The 18140-nt window shown below is 35.8% G+C and overlaps 1 protein-coding gene and 1 pseudogene across 1 annotated transcript; both read right to left on the bottom strand.

The window, feature by feature from the left end:
- Positions 1–178: 178 nt before the first annotated feature.
- On the bottom strand, positions 179–3319 carry LOC25479687 (lysine-specific demethylase JMJ25-like; annotated as a pseudogene).
- On the bottom strand, positions 3280–5120 carry LOC120575803 (lysine-specific demethylase JMJ25). The gene is made up of 6 exons (XM_039827019.1): positions 5097–5120; positions 4735–4873; positions 4563–4567; positions 4302–4366; positions 3447–4205; positions 3280–3313 (listed from the first exon to the last, which is right to left on the bottom strand). Exons 1-5 carry the CDS (start codon positions 5118–5120, stop codon positions 3458–3460), a joined length of 981 nt encoding a protein of 326 aa, XP_039682953.1. The 3' UTR covers positions 3280–3313; positions 3447–3457.
- Between the last annotated feature and the right edge of the window lie 13020 nt (positions 5121–18140).

Genomic DNA, 18140 nt, shown 5'->3' on the forward strand with positions numbered 1-18140 from the left:
GCTTATTGTTAATTTGCAATTGTTTAAATTATGATTAATTATTTTTATTTAGGGCCATTTTTGATATTAGACCCAAGCCTCCAATTTTATTGGAACGGCCCTGCTTAATCATAATATATTATACTAATATTAGCTTCTGCCGATAAACCTAACCATCACAAGTATTAAGCACAGGATATACAAGTGATATTAGAAGTCATACAATAATTCCAAAGTATATCATCAAGGTTTGCCAGATAGAACAAATTACACAACATTTCTTACAGTTGCAGTACAAAGAACTGAAGATCACAACACCTTACTAACCAACTTAAAATGAGTTACATTCCCAACTAGATCCAATCTCATGGAACATCGGTTTCCTCAGACCTGTAAATTGAATGGTAGGCAAAATCTTGAGCCTAAAGAAACTAAAATAAAGTACAGCCACACAATCACTATTATAAGCAAATGTTCACTTTTTAGATTGATTGAGTAACTAATGTATCTGGTCTATAATACATATCAGATACACATTAGTTATTAAATAAATTTGAAAAGCGAATTTTTGCTTTTAATAGTAATTGAAGGGATCGATAACCTTTCGCCTTAAGTTGCAATCACTAACCTTGCTTTCTCCAACTTTTCTACCGCATCAAGCATAGCAAGCATGTATAATCATTTTTTTCAACTGTTAGTTACCAAAGAAGCAGCAACCAGAAAAACAATACACAAATACAGAAACAAATACAGAAATACAGTAACAAATACAGAAATACAGAATACGTACACTAGATAGAAAAATATAAATTGTCTACTAAATTTATTTTTCCTACTACCCTCAATTTTCCAGTAAATTGACGTTACATTACAATTACTAGAGTGGACTATATAGCACCTTGCAGAGTCTAAAATCTAATGGTAAAATATGTTTAATTCAAGGAAATGTGAATAATATGCTTGACTCATTTCACCCAATCAACGTGCAACGATTACGACAAATGCAGCATGACAGTGCCAACAATAGGTGTAGTATACTGAAAACTCCCTATCAGGCAGTTATTTTGGTAGGTCAATCCCGGATTCTGAAACTAATATTAAGCTATAATCAAATTATAGAAAGAAACTAATAACAAAATAAAAGATGCAATATCTAAAATTAATTGACAAGAGTATACATGTCAGAATCAAATCCAGAAAAGCAGTCTGGCATACCTCCAAATTGTCTGCTGTTGAACAGTGATTTACTGGAAGTTTACGGATTTCCTCTGTCAAACGCAAGCACTCGCCAGCATTTTCAGGAGAGACAAAATCAAGTGCAACCTTGGTGCATGACTGCAACAAACATATCATTGACATTATCTAGAAAGAAAATCAATCAAGACATAAAAGTGATGAGCTAGTGGAAAATGGCTAGGGTAATTTGTAAGCAATTGTAGGTTTAATCGGCACGCTGTTATTGTAAAAAAACAAATGCAGCCTCCAAAAAGATCCAAGATGCACTCAAACTTTTAAGAAGTTTGCAGCATAATCGTTAGTTTTTAATACTTAGTTATCAAGTTATTTTTCAACCGTATTTAACCATAGTCATATTTATTCTCTCCTTTTCTTTAATCTGAAATCAATACTTTCAACATATACACTTCCTTAAGGAAAATTTACACCTCTATTAAACAAAAAACAAATCAACCATGTACGTAAAATTTACCTTCAGATTCCTCACTTGGTGGGGACAACCAGCTGGAATGAAAACAGCAGCTCCTAGCTTCTGAACAAAACTCCAAGGCTCAATTCCTACAAGTCAATGTTGAATTGTTAACAAAATGGTTCAATTATGGATCAACACTCATTAAGCCTCCTTAATGAGTACAAGCTTCAAACCAAACAACGCAGGAAAAATTATAACCACTACTAACCATACTCCTCCTTAAGCCTTTTCTTATGACTATTAGTGAAATAAAATGATTGATCATGGATAGGGTGAAAAACCTGCATTACCAAAATATGTCATTCAAGAAGATACATATACATACATAACTAGCGAACCTACCATATTTTAGTTATCAACTATGAAGCACGAACACGCCTCAGATTAGGCGTGTCCTGGTGTCGGACACGACACCGACACATATAATTACACAGAATTATGTGATTTTCTCAAATTATTAGCAGTGTCGGTGTGTTGGTGTCTGTGTCGTATTCGGTGTCCGTATCCATGCTTCATAGGTTATCAATAGCTGAGAAAACAAGAGAAAATGAAGGAAAATGTAAACAGATAATTGAGATCTCTTATCCGCATATCTGACTTTACCTGCTTTAAAGGAGAGCAATAGATATGCCTGAACTCTCTGAAATGCTTCATCAGATATTCCTTCAATTTAGGTACATCCTCTCTCCGAAAAATATCCCAGAGAGCACCATCTAAACTATTTTCGTGATGAACTGAATCAACCACCTTCGCATCACATAATCCACTTTCATTTTCCATGACTCGAACACTATTTTGCTCATCTGAAGCAGTCATGGGAGAAGACAGATTATCAAGCCCGTCAACATTGGTCTCTCCATCCTGATTATCACCAATTAGTAGCTCCCTCTTGTCTTGCTCAAGGTGCTTTTGTGTCAATTTCTTAATTGCAGTAATACTCTCAGTTTCCAGTTCCACTTAGCAATATGAGTCAACACATTTACCTAAAAAGCCAAATTGTAAAGAAACAGAACAACATTTCATCATCCACAAATAGAGTATGCACTCAGACACAAATCATAAAATATAAAACACAATCGAAGAATTAATCAGGAAAGATAATTCATCTGATGGAAAACAATATAAGCATGTATTTGGAACTTCATAACTGTCGGCTCGTAATGCAATTTCCTTCGAAGACATTGTACACATCCTATAAACTCAGCACCTTTCAATATGATACTCAAATAGAAACAAAAATATAAGCATTAAACTATTTATAAGACATTCTAGAAAACACAGTCCAGGAAAGACAAAATTGAAACATACTACATCAGACATATCACAATGGAGCTTTGTCACGGAATCACCCCGCCCAAGCTCCTCAGAAAATCCATAAGCAAAATATGTAGTAAGTCCCATCTGAACATTATCAGGCAGCTTCAAAGCAAGGTTAAGAGCAGCTTTGAAAGGGTCCGTATATTCTTTAAATGGCAGGGAAGATATGAGCTCGGTACAATGGCGCGGCAAACTTTTCTCAAACAAATTAGGAGGGTAATCTTTCAATTTCAATAGCTGTGGCCAATCGAGCTTATCCTTGCGACCATTTGTGTACCCGCTAAAGAAATCGTTCACATTAATATTTCCCTGCATTTAATCAACAACTCGAATAAAAATTCAGAAATTATCAGCTACATATGGACATCACACCTATAGTAAGAACAAATTAGTAAAACTAAGCAGTCATTTGAGAAGCTCAGGATTAAGAAATTATACAAACCTGGCACCAAGTTAACTAGTTAAGCAATCAATTGCATTCACATCCGAAACTGAATTGTGATTGGTATCATTTAACTGATGAAATGCATGCCACATGACGAGCGGTTCCCAGCTTATACTAGATGTACTTGATTCAATGACGTTGCTAACAATTACAGGCTCCCCTTTTCTCCAGTGCCATTGAAAATGTCTTAAATCCTTCTCATGATTTTGTAGATCTATAGCCCTAGGACAGTATAAAAAGTTTTCAGGGGAATCTTCACGAAAAGCCACCTTCTCTCGATCATTCGGTATATCATCTTCCTTCTTAACAGGCTTAAAACAAGAGCAACCATTATCAAGAGTCTCCTCTTTATCTTCAAGTTCAACGGTTTGTTTAAGTTGTTCTGCTTTACACACAACCTCAGAGATGCAATTTGGCGGAAACATTCTTCTTAACTCAAGTAAACCATGATCACATTCATTATTGGGTTTTGGACAGCGAATGCTACCATCACTGCCTGCATGCCACCCAGATTTTGACCATTCCTGAATCTCAGGCTTGGTGGCAGCATGCGATTCAATTTCTAAGGTTATTGTTATCTCTTCATTTCCACCATGCAGATAATCTTGCCCTTGGTTGATAACCTCAAACTCAACTGGATCAGCACCACCTAGAAGCTCACCACGACGAAGTTCAGCGCAACAACGAAGACAAAGGTCAAAAGAGCATTTTGTACAGCTTCTGTGGTAGTCAAATATTAAGCTTTGGCAGTTGTCACTACAAAAAGAAGTGTTAAGTCAAGTCAACAACAACATAGAAATAGAATAATAGCTAAGAAAACAAAAAATTATATGCCAAATTATAAGTCCCTACCAGCATGCACACTGATCTTTAGAGCAATCTGCTACATCTATTTTTAGCTCATCAGTGTGAGAGCCCTGTAATATTCATCCCAAAAACATGGATGAGCTGAAGTACAAACTTAAACAAAAAGAGCATGCAATAAAAGTAGTGAAAACAATGTAATCCAAAAGAAAGAAGAAAAAAATGTATATATAATTAATTCTAAAATAAAGAGTCAACTACTATAAAGCACGGATACGGACACCAAACACGACATGGAGACTGTCACACCGAGTCTGCAAATAATTTAAGAAAATCACACAATTCAGTGTAGTCATATGTGTTGGTGTCGTGTCAGTGTCGGACACGGTACATGTCCGACACCGAGACACGTAGCTGACCTATAAAGCATAGGCAGAGAAACAAAAAGGATGCAAGATGAGAGTCTTGGAGGAAAAAATACCTTGTATCTTGGCTTCTATCTCCTTCTCAGCCATTTGTTCTAGATCTAATTCTCTTAAATATGGAAGAAGGTATTTCAGCATATACTTGGAGAACTCAATGTCATGATCATTGTTGGTTTCTGTCTTGTTCTTAGTCTCCTGTAGTGAATAAGATGATGAATCACCGACACATTTCAAATCAAATATAGAACACAGAAAACAAAGGACAAGCATGCAAAACAAGCTTTGTTATTGCATTTGCCACAACACAAAGGACATGCATGCAATCAAGTCTCATAGTAATAACCTCTTTGAGGGTACCTTATTAATAATAACATGCATAACAATAACTTGAAAGAGCAAAGAGATCAAGTGATGTCACCTTATGCATGCAATCAAGTTTCATTTTTCCAGCATTTTCTTCTCCTTCTTCTTTTCCTTTTTCTCCTTTTTCTTCTCTTTGGTCTTTCTTCTCCTTCTTCACCTTTTTCTTCTCTTTGTCACAATGTTTTTCATCAGAAACTATCTTCCTTTTCCTACCTCGATTTTCCTTCTTCTGATAATTGATTTTGTCCGAATTGATTTTAGTTGAATTAATTTTAGTTAAAAGTGAGCTGAACATAAATTGATTTATGTTTGGATACCTTAACATAAAAGTGATTCTTATCAATCCATAAAGTTTAGATAATTTAAATCAAAATTGATTTTAAATGTGTAATTACCAAAAAGGGTTTCAATACATATATCAAAGCCAAGAGAACAATAAAATTGCAGGTTGTTGAATGAAATGAAAATAAGGATAAACATGGAAAATTGGGAGCAGCTATTATTAAAATAACAAATTAAGTTGGATGAATTTTCACCGTGACCATAGAAGCTACAAGTACTAGCTTCCATGTGAATCAATTTTGAGGGCTAGAATCAATTTAAAAAATGATTATCCAAACACTTTATTTTTTAACAAACTCGCTTTTACTTTTTCAAACTCAAGTTTGAGGTTTGGAAACGCACAACCAAACGAGTACTAAAAGACTATCGCAGAAACATGCAATGCGATTAAACTTGACACTTCACACTTGTGTTTTCAAGGTAGGGGGGTTTTTAAATCTAACCCAACGATTGTGTTTGTTGATGGAAATCCATCTTTTTTTTTGATCGATTGATATTTGATGGAAAGCTATCTAAATCTAAAAATTAAATAAATCAACCCAGATTTTATTTTTCAAGTTTTTTTTTTAATATACAAAATGACAAATCATCATTGGAACTCACACGTATTAATGGAGGTGTTAAAGTTCGAACTTCAATCACGACGTCTGATCTAACAATTTCGATATTTTTATCAGTTGAGCTAAACTTGTACACCCTTCGGTCACTATTATAAGCAAAAATCTATTTTTTACATTCATTCATTTAATGATGCACATGATCTTTATTATAGACCACATACATCATTAAATGAATGAATCTAAAATGTAATTTTTTGCTTATATGAGTGACGGGAGGGTGTAAACTTTTTATCTAAGTTTTAATAAGTGTTTGAAGTGTGACTTGAATAATTTTGATTACATGCGTTTAGTTCGATTTTGGATAATTATATTAAAATATTTGATCCAATCCATTTTAGTATGATTTAATTTAGTTTGATTTTTGAATATTCAAATTACAAATTTTTTTCTTCATAATAATATTATAAAGACGTGCTAAAATAATATTTTTGATCCAAAATATAACTTATTTAGGATTAAATATGTATTTGATCCTTGCAATTAGGGGTCGTTTAAAAATTGGTCCCTGTAATCGCTAATCCTGGCAATTTACCCCTGTATTGTTTAATCATTTAAAATTTCGTCCCTCTCCCCACTTAATCACTGCCACGCCACATGAAATTCCAATTTTACCCCTGGGTTTCCAATTCTTTCTTCAATATTTTATCCTCTTCTTAAGAGCAAAATTGAAATTTCATGTTTGGCAGTGATTGCCACGTCATCAAATTAGTGACGTGGCAGTTATTAAGTTGGTCAAAGGACTAAATTTTAAATAATTAATGATTGCAAGGCTAGTTTGCAAGAATTAGTGAATACAGGGACCAATTTTTAAACAACCCCTAATTGCAAGGATCAAATACATATTTAAACCAACTTATTCACTATCTCAAAAGTTGAAAATCAGTGATAGTGAAAACAATTGATTTTGGAATAACCGAACAATGGAGAAAAGTGAACACGAAAACACTGAAGCTCCGCCGAACGCAAGATGGGTTCAGTTTTTTTACTGAAATGCCCTATGTTAGGCGCCAAGATGTATAACTTTTAAAATGACAATCCTACCTTTCTTTGTCCTTCAGCAAAAAGACCATGTCATTTGTATTATTGGACATCTAAAATGCATCCCAAGTGTTAAGAGTAATGCATGCAACAATTCAAGTGTTATTAATGCAATGAACCAAGTGACATGGCTCATGAGAAATACATACAATAGGTCAAATGTCAAGAGGAATATATACACCAAGTCGAGTGTTACCCATGCAATAAACCTCACTTATACATTTTATCAAACACCTTATGTGCATTTTAAATTAAGAGCATAATTAGTGTTATTTGAACATTTAAAGGGCTACATTGTACCTACATTGTCTCAAAACAACAATTTGCTTCGAAATATAGATATGATTATCCCGAAAGAAAAAAAAAATTTGATTAAAATAGATATTTAGAGTTTTTTTTTTATAAAACCGATGATATCCTAATTAGATTGACACCTCCCAAAAACTATCATCGTTTGCAGCCGATTCATAAAAATATTATTAAGAAAGCAGAAAAATAATTATAAGAGAAAGGACCAAGCCTAATCCCTTGGAGATAGAGAAGAGAAAGAAAAAGAAATGAAAAGAAAAGTAGACAAACATGATATGAGAATTACTGAAGAGATATTTAGAGTTCGATTTTTTTTTTTTTGGGTACAATTGAAGTTTATTTAGAGTTCGATTTATGTTGACATTTAATTTATATTCGCACGCCTTGTTCTTAGCTGCAGAGATTCAATATACTTTGTCTTTTAAAAACACTTTTACTTGTATCTCGAATATTCAAGGCGCAATTTTTCCCTAAGAATTCCTACCTCACAGCTACTATTGGCCATAATCCGAGCTATGTGTGGCGTAGCATTCTCCGGGCTCGCTTCATAGTTCGTGGAGGAGCGCGTTAGAGCATTGGTCACGGGAATCATATTCCCATTTTAAATGAGTCATGGCTGCTTAATGGGAAAACCATTCCTAGTAACATATCAAGAGCTAAGTATGTGAGTCATGCATCCGTAAATAGCCTTATGGATCCCTACTTTAAACAGTGGAACGAACCTATTGTCAGACAAGTCTTTAGTGAGGACTTGGCTGCTAAGATTCTAAACACCCCTCTCTCTGAGCAGGTTCAGCATGACACATTACTTTGAAAGGCTGAGAAGAACGAGTGTTATTTGGTGCGTAGTGCTTATCGACTGTGTGTCAATGAGTTAGTAGATTTGTCCCACCTTCACAAACCGGGATATTGGACTGGCATTTGGAAGCTTAAAACTCCCCCGAAAGTAAAAAATCTGATTTGGCGTATGTGTAACACCCCGTTTTCGCTACTTGAATTTTTTTTGCATAAATCAGAGTAAAAACTAAACATGCGATCAAATTTATTTTACATAAATCAATCAAAACAAAAACAACATCCGTGACGTTCAAACCAACGAGAAAGGAGACGTCAAAAAACTTTTTACAAAGTTATAAAAAAAAAAATTTTGTAGAAGGGGATTCAATTCAATAATAGCATAATATACATTATAAACAACACAAATTCACACGAAAACCTCTATCATCCAACCAATACACTTCAAAACTAAACCAAATCCCATAACAAAGAAACTTTCTTAGTCACAAACCAACTTATCACGTAAGACTCCTTTTCATCTCCTATATACTAATCATCTACCGCATTATCTTTTCTCTTTATTTCATCCTTGGATATATATTAATTCTATTCAACATAATAAAACTCATTCATCATTTATAGATATTCATAACATTAAACCTATTATTCCTACTTTTCTATTTTCATTGTACAATATTTCTAATCAATGTAAATATACCTATATAACTCTCTTTTTATATAAATCATTAACCTACTTATTTTTCAAATCTGCCCTCAATGTCTCAATATTCTATCCTAATATATATATATATATATAATATATATATATAATATATATATATATATATATATATATATATTTCTATAACAAATAACAAATATATCTCCATAACAAATATATTTCTATAACATTTATATTTCTTTACCAAATAACAAATATATTTATACACCAGATAACATGTATATTTCTACACCAAATAACAAATATATTTCTACACCAGATAACATATATATTTTTAACATGTATATTTCTACACCAAATAACAAATATATTTCTACACCAGATAACATATATATTTTTATACCAGATAACATATATATTTCTTCACCAAATAACAAATATATTTCTACACCATATAACATATATATTTCTACACCAAATAACAAATATATTTCTACACCACATAACATATATATTTCCACACCAAATAACATAATATTTCTACACCAATTAACAAATATATTTCTACACCAGATAACATAACATTTTATACTAATATATACCAACATATAACATAACAAAATATCACTCATCAAAATAAATCGACTAAATTATAAAAAGACATCTAAACTCAATTAAAGTAAATAAATAATAAAATAGGGCGTTACAGTATGTGTCGGGGCTGTTTACCAACTCGTGTTCGGTTGTTGGATAAAGGTGTTCAATGTCCCACTCAGTGCGTAAGTTGTGACTCTAATCATGAGGATTTATCTCATGTATTTTTTGAGTGCTCTTTTGCAGTTCAGGTATGATCTATGGCAGGTTTATGGCATGAGATTCAAGGTGTGTTGGCATCGTCACCCTCGGCCATTGAGGCAATTTTTGCATTGTTATATTCTTTATCTGCCACACTTTCTCAACGGTTGGTTGCAATATTTTGGAGTCTTTGGAAGCATAGGAACTTAAAGGTGTGGCAAGACGTCACGGAAACTTGAGCAATAGTGGTGGAAAGAGCGTGGTCCTTGATTGACGATTGGCATCTTGCAAATGGCCTTACTGTTGCAAGCTTGTATGTTGCAAGCTTGTATGTTGCTCCTGTAGGTACGCAACCAACACTGTTAGCACTGATATCTCTGCCGTAATAGTTGTTATTCCTGCTGTAATCCAACCAGCAGTTGTTAGCGCTGCTGCTAGTGATGTTCCAGCTGCTGCTGGTGCTGTTCCAGCTGCTGTCCAGCCGCGGTGGCAGCCTCCCAAGGATGGCCGTATGAAATGCAACGTTGATGCGGCGTTCTCCAGTCAAGGTAACAAAACAGGCGTTGGCATTTTCATTCTTGACGAAGATGGAGTCTTTGTTTTGGCTAGAACAGTCACCTTATTGATGTATATCCGGTTGACATAGGTGAAGCTTTAAGCCTTTACCATGCGCTTCAATCGGCGAGTGATATGCACTTAGATAATATTGATTTTGAAGTCGACTCCAAAACCACAAAAGACGCTCTTTACTCGGGTCGGGAAGACATAACTGAATTTGGCAACATTATCACGGCTTTCCGGTCTTTGCTCTCGTCCAAGTTTACCAACTCTCGGGTGGAGTTTGTTCGGCGACAAGCTAATGTGGTGGCTCACACTCTCGCAGGGGAAGCCACATTTCTCGCTAGTTCCACTATTTATTTTCTTATACTTAATTGTGAAGGTGAGAAAAACACAAGAAGGGGTTTGAATTGTGTTAACTTTTTCATCGTTTTCTCCTACTGAAGTCACTGTTCAGAAGCAGATAGAGTTCAGCTTCTTAAGTGATGTTTAGAATCTAAATGCAGCGGATAAAAACATATATATATATATATATATATATATATATATATATATATATATATATATAGAGAGAGAGAGAGAGAGAGAGAGAGAGAGAGAGAGAGAGAGAGAGAGAAGAAAGACACAAAGCAATTATAGAGGTTCCTTCCACAATCCGGAAGTAGTCATGTCCCCCTTGCACTTCTAAGGAGAGTTCACTAAAAATCAAATATCTGTTTACAATTGCTCACTGCTAAAACTAGCAAGAGACTTCAAATTACTCAAGCACAAATGCAAGAGATTTCCTATGCTGAAGAACTAAATCAAGAGACTTCTTATGCTCAAGCACAACTGCAAGAGACTTCTATTCAAACAGAATTACAAAGAAATTTGTTTGAGGTTGAACACTTGATATACAATCATTGGTGTCCACAATACAAATCAGATACAGACTCTTTAAGACTCTAGAATTTCTAAGATATGAAAGTTGTTAAGAAATTCTAAGTGAACTTTGATGTGGAACAATTTCAACAGAGTTTTGGCACTTGTAAACTATTGTAAGAGTCTTGCAATTCTTCAGGTCTTCACTCCTTTTTATAGAGGTGCGAAAGAGACGTTGTTGATTGCCAGCACATAAAAAAAGAGTCGTTTGAAGCTTGATCAAATCACCAATGATCTTTTGCCTGATTTGGTTATTGTCCTCTGAAGGATTAATTTCAAATTCATTCCATATATGAAGGAATACCAGTGTAGTCACAGATGTTGTTCTTGTACTATTGCAGGCACAAAACAGAGTAGTGGAGGTAGTGGATGTACAATTGTACTATTGTCCTTTTCCAAAGTTCTCCAAAGAATAAGCATCCAATGCCTTCCAAATTCCTCTGAAGCTTACAGTCTTCAGCTTCCAGTCTCCAACATCCAATGTCTTTGACAAAATCTGAAGCTTCCAGTCTCCAGCTTCTAATGACTTCTGCTTCTGAGGAGAGTGCTTATGATGATGTCAGCTTCTGATGATCTTCAGAACCACTTGTCTTTAGAACCTCTTTTCTTCAGATGCTTCAAGCTTCTTTCTTGTAGATTTCATTGTTCTCATTTGTTCTTCAGAACATGTGCTTTAAAGAGACACTAAATTTTTGTCTGTGGTCCTGCACACTTGAACAAATATTAGCATATCCAATTGACAATTTTTAATACATTGTTATCATCAAAACTCAAAGGGTGATGTTAAACACATTTTGTTCCAACAAATTGTATTGAAACTTTGATTATTAATGAAAAACTATAATAATAGTAGAGATTCGAAATATAATGTTAATATGAATACTGTTATCACGATTTTCGGGTGTCAAGTCATTAATTAGGCTTGAACCTTTCAATCTTTGATATTCTCTATTTTTTCTTGGGAAGGGCAAAATTGAGAAAAAACCCTTAGAGTCTAAGTTCGGGGGTCGTTTTCGCTACGGGAAGGTGTTAGGCACCCGGAACGATTATGGTATTCCATAAGAACCGTTCTCCTAAGTTTATTCTTACGCTTTATTTTTATTGCCTACTTAAAAAAGAAGTTTTATTTGAGTGAAGAATGGGGGAGAGAAGATGGTTGAGATTTTATTTTTACTTGGCTTGGAGGAGTTTTAACTCATTGCCTACGTACCCTTTTAAGGGATCAAAACCAAACGTAGTCCATTCTCGAAAATTGTTTTTGTTTTTGTCGGTTGATTTTAAGTTTGAAAAGAAAAAAGAGGAATTTTGAAGAATGGAGATGAGAGGCCTCAAGGGCGTGAGATTTGGAAAATGTGAGGTGGAATTAGTTATTTTGCAAAATAAAGTCTAAGTATGATTAAAATTCATTAAGATTTTTACTTAAGAAAATAAAAGGAAAATGAGGAGTTTTGACTCCTATTTTGGAAAAAAGGTTTTCAAGTGAGGTTATTCACATTTTTTGGGAAAATGATTTTTGTCTAAGCGTTGTAAAACCTAAGCATACATCTAAACATACATTCCCTAATCATGCATCTAGAATATCCATGTGGGGTGTGTGCATGTGTCGGTGCTTGTGTCGGTGTACATCACTTATAGTGTCCATAGTCCTTTACATCGAGTCCTAAATACATGCTATGGTCTTGCAAGGATTTAAAAGACGAATTTAAACTAGCCTAAAATATTACATAACCATTGGAAATACAAAAAAAGGAAAAATTGCAAGAAATAAAACCTAATCTAATAGAAATGAGAATGATGTGGTGAGATGCTATGAGATGAGTGAAACATGAGTCAACAATGTTAGCAAAACAAGATGAAAAATATAACATGAGTGATAGGAAAAAGTAATCAATTGAATATGAAATAGAATGGTGAAGAAATGGTGAAAATAACCAAGACATATTGAGAAGAAAAGTTGCTTGAAATGCAAGAAACACACAAATCATACCAAAACAGTAGCACAATCATAAAATCAACATCACATTTATCATAAAATTGCATACTAATTGTTCATAACATGTGCCAAAATTTATGAAGAAAAATATGGCAAGAAATTCACAAAATTAGGCCAAAAAGAACAAATTAACCAAGAAAATAACGCCTATGTTTTTATCATTTTTTTACATGCAAAAACATCACAACAGTACCAAGAATGAATTAAAAAACAATAGGAATTTTTCTAGAATTTTTTGAGAGAAAAATTGAGCAAGCAGGGGTTCAATCAGCAAGAAAACAAGGTGTAAATAGCAAGAAAAAAGCAAAAACGTAAGAAACTGCAAAGAAAAAAGGCCCAAGCCCAAAACCTAAAAGCCTGGAAGCACAGGGAGCGTTGGATTGATCCAGGGAGGGAAACCCTAGATCCAACGCTCAAGATTGAAGGGATTGGACCGGTCTTGAACCGGTCCGGTTCAGTCGTCTATATATACATGTTCACACCGGTTTTTTTCATTTTTCTTTGTTCTTTCTCTCTCTTCTCTCAACCTAGTGAGAGAAGCTCTCACCTCTCTCTTCTTCCCTCTCGCCGGATTCTGGAAAAAAGGTGGAAGATCTTCATCTTCTCCGGTGAAGCTTGTTCCTCCGGCGTGGTGGCCGGCCGGCCAAGGGTGGCGGCGCCGCCGCCGGAGTTGAACGAACTTCTCCGTTTTCAATTTTTTTTTATATTTTCAGATATCCTTTTTTGTCCTGAACACGAATATGGCACTAGATTTTGCATGCAAGGTTCGAATCAACGTAGATCTGAATTTTATGTTTGCGGTTTTGAATTTTTTTTAGATTTTGTTGTTTTTTTTTTAATGTAACCGTTCAAAATCTTATGGATCTGCACTGTTTCGTCCTTGTTGATACTTTTTAAGGCAAAAAGATTCGGTTTCAGTGTTACCTGAGATTTTGATTGGAGATTTCAGCGGAGATCTTCGAAAAACTTCGTCTTGTTGCTTTATCGCTTTGAAACCGAAAATAAATCGGTGTTTTCCACCGGTTTGTTTTCTTTATCTTCTTCGCCGGTTTGAATCTCTAATTCCTTCCCTCTTCTTCTTTACTTTTATCTCTGTGATCGGTGCTTGAGTCTGCCGTCAACAATGGCGGATTCGCGCCTTGAATTGCAGAGGTAAAGGTTCAATGATGATGATTCTGTGTGAATCTCTGAGAACAACAACGAATTCTATTGCAATTGGCTTTGATTTGTGGTTCTGGAAATTTAGGGTTCTATGAATGTTCTTGGTGATTTCTCTGTGATTTTCTGTTTTGATCTAACTGAATGGAGAGAGAAAGTTGAGATTCGTTTTTGGTGATGTGTCAATGAATCAGTGGATCTGTGCAGAATAAAGCTATTTATAGACTGCCATGTTTATTCCTGGACCAATGAAATGGTGACACCTGTTATTGGACTTGGTTGGCTCGGCCTTGTGCAAATTTGTGATTTAAGGACCTTTCTGCAAAAAAGTGAAATTGAGGACTAAACTGCAATATAAAAAAAAGGACTAAAAAGTAATTTTAAGAATTTTTGGACTAAAATGCAATTCTGGAAACTATTTGAGGGACCAGAATGTAATAAAAATAAAATTGAATTAAAAATTGGTAAATTGAACAAAACGTAAAGCGAAACAAAAAAATAAAATCAACAAAAGGACTAAAACGAACCAATTACTGACATGAGGTATTTTAAAATACCTCCCTATCGAAATTTTGATAGGAAAAGACCAAAATGCCCCTAGGGACTAAACTGACCCAAACTGACTCAAATGCAATTTTTGAAATGATTTTTAAACAAAGACTCAACAATGATTTGTACAGACAAGTTGAAAAGACTCAGAGGCAAACACAGGGACTAAAATGGGTTCCACTGCAGGAAATGATCAAAATACCCTTTTGTATGATTTTTGAAAGAAAATGCAAGAAAAAGTAATGCGATGTTTCAGAGAGCTCTTAAATGACTTATAATGCAAGAAAAGACACTTTGAATAATTTTATGCAAGAAAATCGAGCTTGAACGTACTTTGAGACAAAGACAGTAAAATATGCAGATGAAAAGAGAGTAAAGATTCAGAGTAAAACAACAGCGAATTGACAAATATCAGTGTTTAAAAAAGAAATTTGAACGAGTATTTTTAGGTCCAAAATCAGGGTATAACAGCTGCCCCTATTTAAGTTTCTTTGTCTGGAGGGTCAAGAGACGGAGTCTTTGGCTTGACGGGACGAAGATACTTAAATATTAACATTTGCACTGTGTTTGGACGTAAAAATACGCTTGCACATTTTCAATTATCATGAATGCCATGCAACATTTGGATTATGAATGCGAGACAAACGAGAGTTGGAACTAACAAAAGATGTCGTATCCATTGCGGGATTGGTAGACATTGGCAAGATAACAGATAACAGAATAGGTAGGGGACTAGGAACAAATTGACGGGTACAAGCTGCTCTTGGATTGAGCTGGGCACTTGACCGGGAATAAAAGCAGACAAACAGGTGCAAGTTGTTCTTGGATTCGAACTGGTCACTCGACCGGGGACATGGAAAGGGTAGACAGGTACGAGTTGTTCTTGATGCGAACTGGTCACTCGACTGAAAGCAAAGGCCAATAGACAGGTGCGAGCTTGTTCTTGGATGCGAACTGGTTACTCCACCGGAGACAAAGACAAATAGACAGGTGCAAGCTGCTATTGGATTGAGCTAGCCACTTGACCGAACAGAAACAGATAGACAGGTACAAGCTGTTCTTGGACTTGAACTACCCACTTGACCAAAATCATAAACACATAGACAGGTGCAAGCTGTTCTTGGATTCGAACTGGTAACTCGCCCGATAACATTGAAAAGCAAACGGGTGCAAGTTGTTCTTGGAGGCGAACTGGTTACTTGACCAAACAGAAACATATTCACTGGGGATTTTTTTTTTTTTTTGACAAAATATAGATTGAGATTGACTTGACGCCGATTTGATTTGAAAGGTAGAAATTGACCAATATTATTGGCTCACAAGGTTTTGACAGAGAACCCGACATTAGTATTGAATTGAGACTGATGTTGACATTGGAAATGCAATATGCATGGATGATATAACAATTTCATTAAATGCATGGGCACGTAATATGCATGATTATGCATGTATGAATGCTTGTAATGCATGACTGTTGGCAGTTTGTAGACACAGTTCCGTAGAGATAGGCAAGACACTGGAGTATTGGGCACGTAGTGGCTCGTGCTATATTACACATTCCTGGAAATCCTCTTTGGAGATAACGTCGTTGGGAGACGTATCGGAACCATGACTGAGGGCAGGTAGCTATGCAACTTGCTGGGGATAGAATCTCGGAAGACTCTATTGGAGATAATGCCGTCATTACCGGGCATTTCAGTGTCGGGTGTATCGTGGATGTCGCATCTATGGTCAATGCTTTTTGCATGTTATTTTCTCAATTTTCATTCATCATTTTTTGCATCCCATTTTTGCCTGGATCGCCCTTTCGGGTTTTCGATGCACCGGGGAAATAAATTCTTTTCAATGCCCCATTTTTGCCTGAATTGCCCTTTCGGGTTGTCAATCCAGCGGGGTGCTCATTTTTGCCTAAGCCGCCCTTCCGGGTTTCCAACTTAGCGAGCCTACTCATTTTCATGCATTTTCATTCTGTTTTTTCATTCTTGCCATTGACCACAGACTATCCTGGAGGAGAACCTGCTTGTAACATATATTGAAATAGACACCAACATACACTCGCTCATGCACGTTCGTTTGAATGTACCCTGTTGCTTAGGTTTGCTTTCAAAAACTTTTTCAATTTTCAAGATGTTTGTTTCAAACATTTGTCATTATCAAAAATAGAAGGAAAATGTTTTTGTACATAACTTTGAAAGTAAAAAGAAAGTAGAGTTTCAAACAAAAGCACAGGCTCAAATTGATGTATAAGAGTGGTGGTCAGCCGAAGGCGTGACTCCACGGATTTACAAAGCTTGGAAAATGGTAATTTTTATTGGTTGGTGGCACATTGAACACAGCAATCATTACATTTCCTAGAAACTTTGAATTCGCAAGCATAGGAGCTTTTGATGAAGATAGTCATTAACAGCTGCAGATGCCCCAAGGGAACGGTGGTTGGCCAGATATAGTTACTTGCCTCTTGTTTCAATCTCATTTTTGCATGAACCGCCCTTCCGGGTTTTCGGCTCATCGAGACGCTCATTCTTGCCTGAGTTGCGTACAATCTCAGCGAGTTTTTTCATATATTTTTTTTGTCCCTTATTTTTGCCTGGACCGCCCTTTCGGGTTTTCAATCCACCGGGAAGCGCATTTTTGCCTAGGCCGCCCTTTCGGGTTTTCGACCCACCACGCTGTTCTTTTCATATTTCTAGGCAAAGTATTTCTTGACTATATCAGCATTCACGGGATTTGGAAGTTCTACACCATCCATGTGTGTAAGAATTAAAGCACCACCGGAGAAGGCCTTCTTGACAACATAAGGACCTTCATAGTTAGGCGTCCACTTGCCCCTTGGGTCGGGTTGCTGGCTTATCCTCCTTTTCAATACAAGTTCCCCCGTCTTGAATTCTCGAGGATGGACTTTCTTGTCAAAGGCAGTCTTCATTCTTGCTTGATATGACTGCCCACGAGCCATGGCATCCATACGTTTTTCCTCAATCAAATTCAACTGATCATACCGGCTTTGGCACCATTCAGCTTCAGATAACTTTGCTTCCATGATCACACGGAGAGATGGGATCTCCACCTCCAAAGGAAGAACTGCTTCCATACCATATACAAGAGAGAAAGGGGTTGCCCCGGTTGAACTGCGCACTGTAGTGCGGTAGCCATGCAGAGCATAGGGTAACATCTCATGCCAGTCCCTGTAAGTGGTTACCATTTTCTGGACGATCCTCTTGATATTCTTGTTGGCGGCCTCTACAACACCATTCATCTGAGGTCTATAGGGAGAAGAGTTATGATGCTCAATTTTGAATTCTTCACAAAGAGCTTGCACCACATTGTTGTTCAGGTTGGTACCATTGTCGGTAATGATCT

This window comes from Medicago truncatula, chromosome 6, assembly GCF_003473485.1.
Source record: "Medicago truncatula cultivar Jemalong A17 chromosome 6, MtrunA17r5.0-ANR, whole genome shotgun sequence".
In the NCBI taxonomy this organism is placed as follows: domain Eukaryota; kingdom Viridiplantae; phylum Streptophyta; class Magnoliopsida; order Fabales; family Fabaceae; genus Medicago; species Medicago truncatula.